Source organism: Mauremys mutica, chromosome 20, assembly GCF_020497125.1.
Source record: "Mauremys mutica isolate MM-2020 ecotype Southern chromosome 20, ASM2049712v1, whole genome shotgun sequence".
Lineage (NCBI taxonomy): Eukaryota > Metazoa > Chordata > Testudines > Geoemydidae > Mauremys > Mauremys mutica.
In genome coordinates this window covers 25,979,201-25,995,134 of record NC_059091.1, presented here as the reverse complement: position 1 = coordinate 25,995,134, position 15,934 = coordinate 25,979,201, and the positions used below count along the sequence as shown (strand labels likewise).

At 43.0% G+C, this 15,934-nt stretch overlaps 2 protein-coding genes across 5 annotated transcripts in view; both read left to right on the top strand.

Moving 5' to 3' along the window:
* The first annotated feature begins 575 nt into the window (after positions 1-575).
* Positions 576-8,241, top strand: NXNL1 (nucleoredoxin like 1). Of its 4 annotated transcripts, none has more exons than XM_044995154.1 (3): positions 576-902; positions 4,509-5,320; positions 7,145-8,241. In XM_044995154.1, the coding sequence occupies exons 2-3, from the start codon at positions 4,995-4,997 to the stop codon at positions 7,440-7,442; spliced, it is 624 nt and encodes a 207-aa protein (XP_044851089.1). In that variant the 5' UTR covers positions 576-902; positions 4,509-4,994; the 3' UTR covers positions 7,443-8,241. The 4 variants fall into 4 exon arrangements, with proteins under 4 accessions (XP_044851089.1, XP_044851087.1, XP_044851088.1 ...); XM_044995152.1 differs by having other exon boundaries at positions 4,475-5,320; XM_044995153.1 differs by lacking the exon at positions 576-902 and adding an exon at positions 1,471-1,843 and having other exon boundaries at positions 4,475-5,320.
* A 4,474-nt stretch (positions 8,242-12,715) lies between these two features.
* The window catches only part of LOC123354114 (GEM interacting protein), a 56,880-nt gene continuing 53,661 nt past the window's right edge, over positions 12,716-15,934 (top strand). Inside the window, exon 1 of the mRNA XM_044995799.1 lies at positions 12,716-12,968. Within this exon, the coding sequence (XP_044851734.1) occupies positions 12,716-12,968 (253 nt within the window). The remainder of the gene's footprint in view (positions 12,969-15,934) is intronic.

Genomic DNA, 15,934 nt, shown 5'->3' with positions numbered 1-15,934 from the left:
AGGAGCGCCATAGAGAGCTGGGGCGGGGATAGAAGGGCTGGGGGAGATAGAGGGGCAGGAAGGAGGGGCATAGAGAGTTGGGAAGGGGATAGAAGGGCTGGGGGGAGGAACATAGAGAGCTGGGGCGGGGATAGAAGCGCTGGGGGAGGAGCATAGAGAGCTGGGGCGGGGATAGAAGGGCTGGGGGGAGGAACGTAGAGAGCTGGGGGGAGGAGCATAGAGAGCTGGGGCGGGGATAGAAGGGCTGGGGGAGATAGAGGGGCCGGAAGAAGGGGCATAGAGAGCTGGGGCGGGGATAGAAGCGCTGGGGGAGGAGCATAGAGAGCTGGGGGAGATGGAGGGGCCGGAAGGAGGAGCATAGAGAGCTGGGGGAGATGGAGGGGCATTGGGAGCTGTGGGTGCGGTGCTTGCAGGCAGGAGCAGCATGCAGAACGAGACCCCGAGGGCCTGCGGTGGCCGTTTTGGGGATCGAGGGACTGGAAGGAAGGAGGAGCATAGAGAACCAGGGGAGGGGCTATAGGGAGGAGCATAGAGGGACTGGAAGGAGGAGCATAGAGAACTTGGGGGGCGGGGCTGGAGGGAGGACCATACAAGGGCGAGCTGGGGTAGCATTTTTGGTTTTCCTGGGTCAGGCCTTTCTGCTGGAAACAGCGCTTGATCCAGACACAGACAGCAGTGACCCTTCCCCTCGGCCCAGCTCTACAGGCTCTTGTATGTGCCTGGCAGGGCCCCAAGCTAGTGCAAAGCAGAGGTGCATCATGCAGTTCTGGTGGGCGCCCTGCACTGGTGATGCACATATCAAACAATGGGACCGTTTCCAAAAGTAACTGAAATAGTCCAGAACAGAGTTACAGCTGGGGAAACAAAAAAGCTTAAAACATTTTGTGGGCTGTGTATTTGTGGTGAGTTTAGGTGTTCCCCTTATCAGATTCCCCCAGAGCTACCCTGATTCCCTTTCATTCTCAAACACAAAATATATGACTATGCAGAGTTCATAGGACCAGATTCTGATATCAAAATGGCATAAATCAAGAGTAATTCCATTTAAATTAGGAGCAAAGAGTCTTGTGGCATCTTATAGACTATGAAACGCTACCCACGAAAGCTCATGCTCCAAAACGTCTGTTAGTCTATAAGGTGCCACAAGACTCTTTGCTGCTTTTACAGATCCAGACTAACACAGCTACCCTTCTGACATTTAAATTAGCAACTTTACTTCTTAGTTACACAGATATAACTGCATTCAGAATCTGGTCTGTGGGAGATTTCCTTTTTGTTTGTTTAAAAATGGGGTCTAATGTTCATACAATATTGCAGGGGCAGTGGGTATCACATATTAAAGTAACAGGACTCTGGGAGTAATTGTAGATTATATATCAGTTGCATCTGAGCATATTTTTGCACCCATAGTTAGTGTGTGAGGTATGTTTAAATGTTAGGGTAAACGATTTGCTTGCAGTTTCTTGGGCCCAGATGGATTTGATATTTTATTTATGGTGATTGCATGAACATTGATATAATATAGTTTACTCTGGTGAATTGTTTTGTTACAGAACTCAAAAGAAATTCATATACATATACACAAACATATATTATAACCCAAATATATTAACAGCATTATATGCAACAGACTGGAAATTGAAAAAGGCTGAGGGACAAATCCACTAAGGTTGTAGGATGAAGCCACTGAGGCACTAGTGTATAAAACACAGAAAACAAGTTACCACAAGAGGCAGAGTGATATCATTAAGATGTAACTCACTGTCATTACATCCTATGCGACATCATAAAAGCTATGATATTGGAGAGCTGTCCCTGAACCTGGCGCTGTTGTCAGTATGTGGTATGTAGTGCTTTTAATATCTAATAAATATGAATTATATCGATTAATTGACTGACAATTAATTGCAGTTAACTCAAAAAAACTAATCACAATAAAAAATTAATTGCAATCACAGTTTTAATTGCACTTAAAAATAGAATACCAATTGAAATTATTAAATATTTTGGATGTTTTTCTATATTTTCAAATATATTGATTTCAATTCCAACACAGAATACAGTGTACAGTGCTCACTTTATATTTTTATTACAAATATTTGCACTGTGAAAATAATAAAATAAATAGTATTTTTCAGTTCACTCAAACAAGTACTGTAGTACAATCTCTTTATCATGAAAGTGCAACTTAGGCCTTGGCTACACTGGCGCTTTACAGCGCTGCAACTTTCTTGCTCAGGGGTGTGAAAAAACACACCCCTGAGCGCAGCAAGTTACAGCGCTGTAAAGCGCCAGTGTAAACACTGCCCCAGCACAGGGAGCGCGGCTCCCAGTGCTGTAAGTTAATCCCCACGGGGAGGTGGAGTACCTGCAGCGCTGGGAGAGTTCTCTCCCAGCGCTGGCGCGACGACTACACTCGCACTTCAAAGTGCTGCCGCGGGAGCGCTCCTGCGGCAGCGCTGTTCAGCTGCAAGTGTAGCCATACCCTTACAAATGTAGATTTTGTTGTTGTTACATAAATGCACTCAAAAACAAACAATGTGAAACTTTAGAGCCTAGAAGTCCACTCAGTCCTACTTCTTGTTCAGCCAATCGCTAAGACAACAAGTTTGTTTACATTTACGTGAGATACTGCTGCCAGCTTCTTATTTACAATGTCACCCAAAAGTGAAAACAGGTGTTTGCATGGCCCTTTTGTAGCCAGCTTTGCAAGGTATTTACATGCCAGATATGCTAAACATTTGTATGCCCCTTCTTGCTTTGGCCACCATTCTGGAGGGCATGCTTCCATGCTGATGACACTTGTTTAAAAAATAATGCATTAATTAAATTTGCGACTGAACAACTTGGGGGAGAATTGTATGTCTCTTGTTCTGTTTTACCTGCATTTGCCATATATTTCATATTATAGCAGTCTCTGATGATGTCCCAGCATGTTGTTTGTTTTAAGTCACTTTTGCTGCAGATTTGACAAAATGCAAAGAAGGTACCAATATGAGATTTCTAGAGATGGCTACAGCACTCAACCCAAGATTTAAGAATCTGGAGTGCCTTCCAAAAGCTGAGAGGGACCAGATGTGGAGCATGCTTTCAGAAGTCTTAAAAGAGCAACACTCCAATGCAGAAACTACAGAACCCGAACCACCAAAAAAGAAAATCAACCTTCTGCTGGTGGTATCTGACTCAGATGATGAAAATGAACATGCATCAATCTGCACAGCTTTGGATTGTTATTGAGCAGAATCCATCATCAACATGGACGCATGTCCTCTGGAATGGTGGTTGAAGCATGAAGGGACATACGCATTTTTAGCACATCTGGTATGTAAATATCTTGCAATGCCAGCTGCAACAGTGCCATGTGAACACCTGTTCTCACTTTCAGGTGACACTGTAAACAAGAAGTGGGCAGAATTGTCTTCTGCAGATGTAAACACACTTGTTTGTCTGAGCGATTGGCTGAACAAGAAGTAGGACTGAGTGAACTTGTAGGCTTTAAAGTTTGACATTGTTTTATTTTGAATGCAGTTATTTTTTGTGCATAATTCTACATTTGTAAGTTCAACTTTTCTTGATAAAGAGATTGAACTACAGTATTTGTATTAAGTGAATTTAAAAATACTTTCTTATTTTTACAGTGCAAATATAATAAATAAAGTGAGCACTGTACACTTTGTATTCTGTGTTGAAATTGAAGTATATTTGAAAATGTGGAAAACATCAACAAAAATTAAATAAATGGTATTCTATTATTGTTTAACAGCACGATTAATTGCAATTAATTTTTTAATCACTTGACAGCCCTAACTTTATGTATTAAACAGTATTTGAAAATCAGTTATTTTTATTGTCAAGTCCTGAGTCTAGGGTTCTTTGTTTTCCTGCCAGAGCAACTGATATCATAAACACCTAAAACAAACATTTCTCTGCATTGGCACCTCTACTTTAGGTGTTTGTGATCTCAGTAGCAAGAGAAACAACTCTGAGCTCAAGATTTTGCAAGTGAATATAAAACACAGATTTTCTAATATTTTATTTTACGAGGTATTAAACTCCATATATCTTTAACATACGCTTATCATATAGCACTGAACACAGCTGGAGCTTACCTATTGTATACAACACTGAATAAACTTATCAGGCTAGTATGTTATTGATTTGAGATCTTAAAATGGTTTTTCATGTCAACACTAATTCCTCTTCAAAGATCATGAGCATAATGGGCCCAAACTCTTTTTTCTCTTTTTAAAGAGCAATTTTTCTGTCCTCTTGAGGAGAGTTTATATGAAAATACAATTGATGGAAATCAGATTCACATCATCATCCTTGTAAGATGCATCTCACAGTCACACCATGAAAGCATGTTTTGTGTTAAAGCAATGCACAGGGTTGTCACTGAATATCTATTTAAGAATATCCTCAGTGGCATACCAGAGATTGTAAAGATGCTCCCCTTCTCTCCTGCTTCGTTTAGCAACAACCATCCCCCCACCCTGCTTTCCTACCAGGGAATTGTTACAGCTTGTATCAATGACAGATCCTGGTGCATTTCTGTGATCGTTTAACACCTGCTCAGAATGGCCCCACAGGAGCCAGGTCAACAGTTTAAGAAGATTAAAGGAGTCTTTGCAGAGTTTGATGTGTCAGATACTATTAATAGGGAGATGAAGCACAACAGGAAGACTATTGGATTTACTGTAAACCCGGGCAGAGCCTGAGCAGCAGCAGGACTGGTGCATTTTCTGACAGCATTGGGAAGGGAACAGTATGTAGAAGGAATGATCTTATTGACAAACTCCTGGAGGCAAACAAACTTCATGAGGGGACACAACAGGGTGGCGGTTCCCTGAAGAGGCTGTGCAATCTTTCCTCACACTGAACTCCCAGACACAGGGATGGAATCCTGCCTTATTGCAAAAGAGCCTCAAATTGATCAGTTGTAATTACTTATTAACTAACCTTTTATCAGCCTGATCTCCTAGGCTTAGCTAGCCATGGTTTCGCTTTTTACTGGGAAGATCCTGATTACAAACAACAAGGACTGTGATGAAGTGGACACTGAGCGTGAACTTAGCCAGAGACTGGATAACAAAGTGATGCTGCTGTATTTTGGATCTGGTGAATGCCCTCGATGCCAGGAGTTTTCACCTGTCCTCAAAGATTTCTTTGTGAGACTCACTGATGAATTTTATGTGGAAAGGGCTTCCCAGCTGGTCCTGGTGTACGTGTCTCAGGATGAGACAGAGGAGAAGCAAGAAAAGTTCCTGAAGACCATGCCAAAAAGGTGGCTGTTCTTACCATTCCAGGATGAGTTCAAAAGGTAAGATCTTAATAAACCAACAAGACAGATAATTTAATCTAATCAGACACAGATAACCGTTCACAACTGACACACAGGTGATAACAGCACTTTGCACTTATCTAGCACTCTTTATCTGCAGAAGGAGTTGGGTCCCCATTATTATAAATGGAGAAACTGAAGCTCAGCAAGGGGAAGTGAGTTATCCAAGGCCACACAGTGAATCAAAGGGGCATAGCCAGAATTAGAAATCAGGAGCTCTGACTCCCAGTCCCAAGATCACTCCACTAGACCCAGCTGGCCGTAGGTTGAGGTTTCAGACTCATGGTAGCACATGTATTTTAAGTGTTTGGTGGGTTATTATTGGCAGTCTTTGTGAAAGGAGTGAGTTTTAAGGATGGTTTCAACAAAGAAAGAAGACCATCTGACGCAGAAGAGTGGGGAGAGATTCCAGTTGTATGAGAGGGAAAATAATACAAAGTGGGTGTAATGAGGAGGGAGGCTTTGGAGAAATATAGACAGCAGGAATAAATAAAGCTGGATCAGCATCAGTGCAGTTTGTCTACAACAAACTCTGTGAGAGGCAGTGTTGTCCAGAGGACTTGGCAGCAGAGTACCTTGACTCTATTCTTATCTCTGCCACTTACTTGCTATGTGGTCTTCGGCAAGTTTTTCACTCCTCCTGCCAGTTTGTTGCTTTGCAAAATGGAGATAATGCTTTATCATTTTGCAATGCTCATTGTTACCTGGGTGAAGTGAGCTAGGTATGTACAGGGAGCTAGAAAAGTACAAAGTGTTTTGTTATAGTTGTTTTTAAGCAGTTTTTTTATATATTCCTAAGGAGTCAGAGCCATAAAGGCTCATCTAGTGCTGTTGATTTCCAGACCCTCAAAGCTTTGTTACAATTGGTGTTTTCTGGCAATCTGGATGAGTGTTTTGTGTTCTTTTATAGTGCCTGTTTATTTCTTGCTCTTAAAGGATCCAACAGAGAGATTGTCCCACCAGGCTGCTTGTGAAACACTAGAAAACACGTAAAGCAAAAGGGAAACATGCACCAAAATACTGTACCCACATTAGTGGCAGAATAAACAGCAATGTAAATAGTAGTGACTTCGAATGCTCCCTGCCCACTTGACAATAAAGCTGAGCATGTTACAGTTTCAATGCTTCTTACAAATTGTAACTAGTTAGTTCTTACATCCCTCTGTGAGGTGGGTCAATGATATTAGTTCTATTTGCTGGCACAGAGAGGGGAAGTGACCTGCCCAAATCTGTACACAGAGTCATTATGAGAAGTAGGACAAGAAACAGGGGCAGTTCTATGTATTTTGCTGCCCCAAGCACAGCAGTCAGGCAGCTTTCAGCAGAGCGCCTGTGGGAGGTCCCATGGTCCCATGCCTTCGGCGTACCCGTCGCCGAATTGCCGCCAAAACCGTGGGACCAGCAGACCTCCCGCAGGCATGCCACTGAAGGCAGCCTGACTGCCACCCTCATGGTGACCGGGAGGCCATCCTCCATGGCTTGCCGCCCCAGGCACACGCTTGAAGCGCTGGTGCCCTGACAAGAAAGCAGGATTTCTAGCTCACTTCCAGTTCATAGACCACTCCCATGCTGCCCTTAGGGGTCAGGAGTGTTTTCCTTCCCAGAGAAGATACTGTACACATCATGCAATTAATCACCTAAAAAGGGGGTTTGGAAACTCACCCCACAATGTGGCAGCAGGAGAGGCGGCAGCAGCATGGGTATCCCCATCGTTCTTCCCAGCAGAGGGGGTGTGTCTTCAGTGCCTTGCCCATGGACCGCTGGGCTTTGTGATTTAAGGTTTCTTCCCTTGTTGATTTCTAGGGAGCTGAAGTTGAGGTTTGCTGTGTCCGACACACCTGTAGTGGTGGTGCTGAAGCCAAGCGGGGAGGTGATTGCTGGGAACGCTGTGGAGGAGATCAGGTGCTTGGGCACTGCTTGTTTCAGGAACTGGCAAGAGGCCGCTGAGCTGGTTGACAGGAGCTTTCTCTTGGCAGAGGACTTTGATGACTTGGCCAAGAGGAGCATCACCGATCCAATCCACCGCCTCAAGTACAAGCTGGACAAGAAGACAAGGAAAAAGGAGAGAGAGGAAGTGCTCTGTCCTGATATGGAATTATGAAGTTCCAGCGGTACATACATTTGCTAGGCTTGTGGTTGTCCTGAAACAGGACTCAACTGTTTCCAGACACAAGAGGGTAGCTTTACTGCAGCACAAGTTAGAACAGACATTTGTATCTTCACACGGTCTCAGGATCTCAGTGGCAACTGGAGGATTCTGAACAGGGAACAACATGTGACTGGGGAGATGAGACAGCCATGCCAGGATTAAAGATGCAGCCTGAGGAGAGGCATTTCCTTTTCCTCACTGACATCTATTCATATAATAGGTCTGTTTATATTATAATGGGGACATTATTGGACAGAAATGCCCCAGAGAACATTTGCTCCTGTTCTCACACTCTCTTTTCCCCCTTTATTGCCTAGAGAGTTTCTGTTAGCACAAGGGTGGGCAAACTACGGCCCGCGGGACGGTTCCAGCCCCTCAGGGCTTTGTATCCAGCCCGCGAGATTGCCCACTGTGGTGCCACGGGCCCCACACCACTCTGCAGAAGTGGCTGGCACCACTTCCCTGCGGTCCCCGGGCTGGGGGGCAGAGGGCTCCGTGCGTTGCCCTTGCCTCCAGGCACTGCCCCCCACAGTTTCTATTGGCCGGGAACGGGGAACCGCGGCCAATGGGAGCTTCGAGAAAGTTACCTGCAGGCGTGGCAAGGGTAGCGCATGCGGAACCCTCCACCCTCCTCTCCCACAGGGGCCGCAGCACTTCCTGGAGTGACGTGGGGCCGGGGACAGGGCAGGCAGGCAGGGAGCCTGCCCTGGCCCCCGTGCGCGCTGCTGCCACCCCGGAGCTGCTTTAGGTAAGTGGCGCCGGGCCAGAGCCCAAACCCCTCCTGCACTCTGCCCCCAACTCCCTGCCCTAAGCTCCCTGCCTGCACCCCTCCTGCACCCCAACTCCCTGCCCTGAGCCCCCTCTTGCATCCTGCACCCCAACTCCCTCCCATGAGCACCCTCGTACACCCCACATCCCTCCTGCACCCCAACCCCCCTTTCGTGAGCCCCTTCCTGCACACCACACCCCCTCCTACACCCCGCACTCCCTCACACACCCCAACCTCTGGCCCTGCATACAATTTCCCCACCCAGATGTGGCCCTCAGCCCAAAAAGTTAGCCCACCCCTGTGTTAATGACAGTCTGGCTGTATCAGTTCTCACATTTTGATTTCTTGAGCTCAAGAATCTAAACCTGCCTTAGTGAAAGTCTCACATTGAGATCTCAGCCATTCATTTACTTAGTTCATTTTCTGGTTAATTTCTACTACAGAACAGCCAGTGGCTTTCAGAAATACTGCTCTGCACAATAAAGCAATTGGTAATTCACCAAAAAAAGTGAGGAAGACATTTTCATTTTTAAAAACAATAGTGTATATATGGGTTGCTATTCATGTTTTATATGCAGACCACTAAAAGGACTATGAACCAAATCCTCCTGTGGAATAAGTGAACCGGCCAACACATTTGACTTGTTATGGACCCAGGTGATACTGGTGTGAGTGACAGTTTCTGATTCTCCTTGCATATCAATAGTAACTGTTACACAGTTTAAAGATCTAGAATATGTTAATTTCAGAGCTGCTGAATGGATTCTTTCCCACCATCACTGTTTGATTTTTATGTTCAGTGATGCTGATGCACCCCAGTGGGGCTATGTTAAATAATAAATAAACTACAGTTTTAGTCTCTAATCTGTGTTGCCATGTGCTGGTAGTAAATAGCAATTGCTGAACACTTGTCAGTCACAAATGAGGGCATGATTGACAATTTTAGCATCTTTTAGGTAACTCTTTTTACTCTTTTGTGCTAACTACAACCTCATTCACAACTGAAGCATTTCATTACTATGGGTCAAATAAGGGATTAGAAACTGCTTTTCCTTTTTTGCCTCAGAAGCAACTAGGACTGAATCCTATCTTCTTTAGCCCATGATTTAACAAGGCACAGTCTCAAGGAAGCCCGCAGTGAGGGGTCTTTGACTGCCCCCTTCCAAATTACTACCTGGGGCCTCACTCATTAACTACCCAGGTTGCATTAAAATAATTTTGTATCAAGGCAATTGCTTTAGACAGCTAGGCTGATAAATAACCCAGTCCCTATTATCTAATACATAGGATAACTCAAGACTTCAGCAGCTGAGTCAGCAGAGAGAATGGGCACAACTCCAATCCTGCTGTCCTGTTGCAACCATAACTCCAACTGCTCGGCACCTCTGGAAATCCAGCCACTTAGATAGCTGTGTAAATAAAAACGTAGGTGCCTAAATTTAGGCATCAGTGTTTGAAAATTTTGGCCTAAGTGACCTAACCACAATAAACTCATGGAAGAGCAGGGAATAGAACCCAGTAATCTTGCATTTCAGCCCCTGATTTTATATATTAAATTGCCCAGTGGGGCAGTTTAAATAGCTTGAATGAAGAAATGGAAGAACTGAAAGAAGGTTTGTTTCTAGTGAAGCCAGAGAGAGGCCTAAGGCAGGACCAGCCTGTTCAACTAGTTTTCTCTTTTAATCCGCCCTCTATTTACGTAGCAAGACTGGCAGGTAGAAGGGGAAAAGAGGAGGAAAAATGTAAACTGAATGGCTGCAAGGGACCCAGTGCCACCCTCATCTCTAACACTATGGCAGCCCTGCCTGGTCTGTAAAAGGAGTGTATCTGTAGACTTGCTATATTTCTAACACTCTAGGATACAAAGAGAAAAATAATGAAACAGAATATCATGTGGGTTTTGATAGTCTGTGTAAATGACCTGTTGCATCTTATTATTTTTCAACTGTCTGGTCATCAATAGGGCCAGAGCAGCCAAGGTACACAATTGTCTGTGGATGCTCCACCTACTGAGCAAACATGGTATTGCACCCTGTACCCACTTTGAAACAGCAGAGAATCCTGGCTGCAAATCCTGCTAAAAACGGGATTACAGTAGTTGAGCCTCATGGGCATGAGCCTGGGTGGTGTTGTGCTAGTTCATCTCAGGATAATTAGAGTTCAGCTCACACAAGTTACTGGGAAAGACATTTTCATGCTAAGTTTGGCTAATGGGGGCTTTCCAGGGAAAGAGTGTGACTGCAAGTGACGCCAAGATCCAACTACTCAACACCTCCGTTAAGCTATCCAGGATCCAGAAAGACAACAAGGGTACAAAAACTCTGTGAAGGAAGTCACCAGCTGTATACAGATGTCAGATCCAGTGCTGCCTAGTTCTGTGTTTCCACAGTGGGCCAAAAAGAAGCTTAAGTCCCAACAGCACCAATTACTGAGGGTGCAGCAGGGATCTGGGCACATAGTCAAAGTTAAAGTGCACCCGTTTGACAGGCTTTTTTATATTATTGGTAATATAAATGATGAAGAATGCTGTGTGAAATAGTTGTACAACTAAGATGGAGTGTTATCATAGATCATAGAATATCAGGGTTGGAAGGGACCTCAGGAGGTCATCTAGTCCAACCCCCTGCTCAAAGCAGGACCAACATCCAGACAGATTTTTTCCCCAGATCCCTAAATGGCCCCCTCAAGGATTGAACTCACAATCCTGGGTTTAGCAGGCCAATGCTCAAACTACATTTGGGTAAGTCCTTCAACACTGGATTAGCACTGTGTACAAATAGGTCTGGATAGCTACATTTTTAAAAGACAGTACAGTAGTCTAGAAGTATGATGAGAAAAGCAGTAAGTAGAGAGGGAGAAAGCTAAAGAGGCATAAACATGAGTAAGCTTTGTACCCTTATAAAGTGCTCAATGAATACTTTAAATATATTATTACAGAAGCTTAGTATTGTCAGCACACATAGCATATAAGTACTCTATTAGAGGCAGTGCTCATTAGTGGCTAGAGCACAGGATTAGAAGCAGGGAGTTCCGCATTCTAATGCTGGCTCTAATATTCGCTCCATCTGTGGCCATGGGCAAGTCACTTAACTTCTCGGCACCTCCAATTCTCCATCAATGAAATGAGGATAACAATAGTATCTGACTGACCCAGATCACGGGTGTTGCCAGGATTGATTTCCTAATGTCTGTAAACCTTTTTTAAGTTTAAAAGCGCTATATAAAATACTGAGTATTATATGAGTGAATATGTATATAAACTAAACTTTTTATTGTGTGTGTATAGTGCACACTGGCCTTCCCAATCACTTATTGGGGCATCTAGGTGCTACCATAATACAAGTAATAATACATTTCTGAGCAATTCATTTTCCAAACTTTTCACCTGCTGGCTTGTCTGCATAACTCATTTTCCTTTTTGAACTATACATTAATCTTCCTATAAAATATCTTGTTGTTATTGTGTAATTCAATTTGCTAATAATTTTTACTATGAAGGCAGTTTGCAGATCTTCAGGTAGTAAAGGGGTTAACAAAAGAGCTGTAGCAGGATCAGTTTGCTCCTATAGATGGTATAGATACTCTGGGAAATGAGTGATTTCATAACTCCCAGCAGGAATGTGGAAAATCCACATACCCTGACACTTGTCTGGAGTTTGAGAAACTCATCCCACACAGAGAACACGGTAGTGAGACTTCCAGGACTGGTGCCTTCTGAAAGGATTCAAACTGAGGGGCGTATCAGGAGAGTTCAGAGGCTGCAAACATCAAGAGCTGTTGCTGCACAAGGGACTGAGTCAGGACAACTACTTGATTTTCCATTTTTATCAGCCAAGAGCGAGGTGCCTTTACACGTGGGACATTCGGCAAACTGGTTTTTCAAACAGGTTGTCATTTTTGTTTCCCCCCTACCCCTGACTTAAATAGGGAAGGAGAATGAAGGTGACTCTCAGCATTCTAGCAGTGCACCTGAACACAAATACTTTTACTTTTAAAGAATCTGACTAACTAAAAGAGCCCACATGAAAACACAGTGCTGCTGCATGTGGATGTTTGAGTTTCACTTTGATATCAGTCTCTCTGAGGAAAACCTGAGTCTTTCCTGAACTTGCGTCTCCATTTGCTGAAATGTGCAGGAGGAGGAGTTTTCGTAATGGTATTTACTACACATTTGAAGTGACTAAAGTCTCGTTTGCTAGACTGTCAAAAGGCAGCAGCAACAGAATTAGAAAACTGTATTTAAATAAATGATCACAGAAATTATTCTTGAGAATTAATCTCAAATCCTCAATTATTCCAGGCATTTTGTATTGAATTTTGAGGCCTTGTACAGAATGTTTCTTCTGCTTATTTTAGGGACAGCAAGCTGTGCAGAAGTTTGTAGGACTGCAGAAATGTGTACCAGAAAACATGATTTGTGACAAAGAGGTTCTGCTCTGTGCTTACTAACATTACCATGAGTCAGACAGGAGTACAGGACAATGCCAGTTACATTCAGATTGGAGGCAAATCACCAGACAATGGGCACTTCACTTCTGAGCATGACTCTGGGTTCCTGACCGCTGTTTGGGCTTCAGTCCAGAAACCTACCTCTGGTAACTGCATTGGTCAAATGGACCTGTGTACCAACGAGCTGCTGCACGTAACTGGACATCTGAGGAACATCGATGGCAAATTCCAGAGCCTCCGGGAGCTTTTCCAAAGAGAAGGTAAATGTCTAAAATTTATATATGTTTGTTCATTTACAAGAAAGGCTAACATAAAAGTTAACCTCATACCAAGTCTGGGCTGGACTTGAAAAGGGCTGGACAGGACCCAGGGTCTTTGTTCTATAAAGCACCCAGCATTCTTTGGTACACTACATATAAAAAACAATGAAGTCAGATGACCCTCAGACCTTTCAGACCAGACTTTCAATGCCTACTTCCCTTTTTAGCAGGCACTTAATAATGTGTACTCTTATTTGTATTAATTGCACCCATATTTATTGCATCTATAAATAACTGCAAGCACATTTTATAGCACTTCCGCAAATAAGAACCCAGTTGCTTCATCAAATGAAAAGCAAAGGCTCCGAAGTGCTATAGATGGCACCTGCAATTACTGATGGATGAAAAATCTGATTTACAGCCGTTCTAAATAGTAGTGTTAGTGACTGCAATCAATAACACCCACTAAAAGGAAGCAGATGCTGAAAATCTAGCCTGCATTGCTAACAGCAGCATTGTCTAACTATATCCTGCCTAGGGATGGATGGTATCCAGGGAGGGTCCTATCTACATTTATACTAAGTGGCAAAGTGACTTTGTTTAATGGCATATCACATCAGCATGGAGGAAAGCCGACAGGTGTACAGGAGCAAACAGTGTGGTACAAGACATCCCTTAGAGGAGGATTTACTAAAGGGGATACTCTATATCCTAGTGAAGAAGCGAGGATGGAAGTTAATAAAGTAGAGGTAGGAACTGAAGAGAAACAGTCAAATGAAAAGGAGTCTCCTTCAATTACATCACATGAAGGCAGACAACTAAATATTGACAACTTTTATAAATGCTTATATACAAATGCAAGAAGTCTAAATACTAAGATGGGTGAACTTGAGTGCCTGGTATTGAACAAGGATATTTATATAAGAGGCATCACAGAAACTTGGTGGAACGATGATAATCAATGGAACATGTTAATATCAGGTACAAAATATACAGGAGTGACAGAGTATGTCACTTTGGTGCGGGAGTGGCACTATATGGGAAAGAAAGCATAGAGTCAAATATAGTAAAAAAGAATCTTAAATTATTCAAACTTTAACTCTGTGGACAGAAATTCCATGCTTGAATAATAAAAGTATAGCAGTAGGATTTTACTACCAACCACCTGCTCAGGATGGTGACAGTGACTGTGAAATGCTCAGAAAGACTAGAGAGGCTACAAAAAGAGAAAACCCAAAAATAATCGGGGATTTCACCTGTCCCCATATTGACTGGGTACATATCACCTCAGGATAAGATGCAGAGATAAAATGTCTAGATTCCATTCATGACTGCTTCTTGGAGCAGCTACTGCTGGAGCCCACAAGGGGAGAGGGAACTCTTTAGTGCTCAGTGGAGCACAGGATCTGGTCCAAGAGGGGAATATAGCTGAAGCTCTTGGTTATAGCAACCATAATGCAATTAAATTTAACATCTTTGTATGGGGGAAAATATCAAAGAAACCCAGTATAGCCACATTTAATTTAAAAAAGGGAAACTACACAAAAACAAAAAGAACAGGAGTACTTGTGGCACCTTAAAGACTAACAAATTTGAACAAATCTGAAACCTACACAAAAACAAAGACCCTAGTTAAATGGAAATTAAAAGGAACAGTCACAAGAGTGAAATGCCTGAAAGCTGCATGGGAACTATTTCAAAACACCATAATAAAGTCTCAAACTAAACATATACTCCAAATTAAAAAAAAAAAAGAAAAAAACAGTAAGAGGACCATGACTAATCAGAGCAAAGAGGTGGTTGGAGACAAAGACGTCCTTTAAAAATTGGAAGTCAAATCCTATGGAGAAAAATAGAAAGGAGCATAAACACTGGCAAATCAAGTATAATTAGGAAGGCCAAAAAAGAATTTGAAGAGCAACTAGCAAAAGACACAAAAACTAACAGCAAAACAAATTTTAAGTCCATCAGAAGCAGGAAGCTGCCAAACAATCAGTGGGGCCACTGGATGATGGAAGTGCTAAAGGAGCCCTCAAGGAAGAAAAGGACATTGCGGAGAAGCTTAAATTAATTCTTTGCATCAGTCTTCACTCCAGAGGATGTGAGGGAAATTCCCACACTTGACTCATTCTTTTTAGGTAATAGATCTGAGGAAATGTCCCAGATTGAGGTGTCATTAGAGGAGGTTTTGGAGCATATTGATAAATTAAACAGTAATAAGTCACCATGACCAGATGGTATCACCCAAGAATGATGAAGAAACTCTGATCTGAAATTGCAGAACTACTAACAGTGGTATGTTAAATCAGCCCCTTTTCCAGATGACTGGAGGACAGTTACTGTGATTTTTAAAAGGGCTCTAGAGATGAGCCTGGCAGTTATAGGCCGGTAAGCCTAACTTCAGTACTAGGCAAATTGATTGAAACAATAGCGAAGAACGGAATTATCAGACCCATAGAGGAACCCGTTATGTTGGGAAAGAGTCAAAATGGCTTTTGCAAGAATCATGCCTCACCAATCTAGTAGAATTCTTTGAGGGTTTCAAGAAGCTTGTGGACAAGCATGATCCAGTTGATAAAGCATACTTGAATTTTCAGAGAGCCTTTGAAAAAGTCATATACCAAAGACTCTTAAGAGGGAAGGTCCTCTTATGAATCAGTAACTGGTTAAAAGATAGGAAATAAAGTGTAGGAATAAACAGTCAGTTTTCACAATGGAAAGAGGGTAAATCGGTTCCCTAAGGATCTGTGCTAGGACCTGTGCTGTTCAGTGTAAGAATATAACATAAAAATGGACACACTGGTTCAGACTAATGGTTCAGCTAGCCCAGTATCCTGTCTTCAGAGGCAATGAATGGGGCAACAATTGAGTGATTCATCCTCTGTCATTCAGACCTACCTTCTACCTGTCAGAGGTTTAGGGACACCCGGAGCATGGGGCTGCATCCCTGACCATCTTGGCTAATA

Coding starts and splice junctions, on each gene's coding strand:
- NXNL1 (XM_044995154.1), top strand. CDS start 4,995: ATGGTTTCGCTTTTTACTGGGAAGATCCTGATTACAAACAACAAGGAC. Junction 5,321..7,144: donor TTCCAGGATGAGTTCAAAAG/GTAAGATCTTAA, acceptor GTTGATTTCTAG/GGAGCTGAAGTTGAGGTTTG.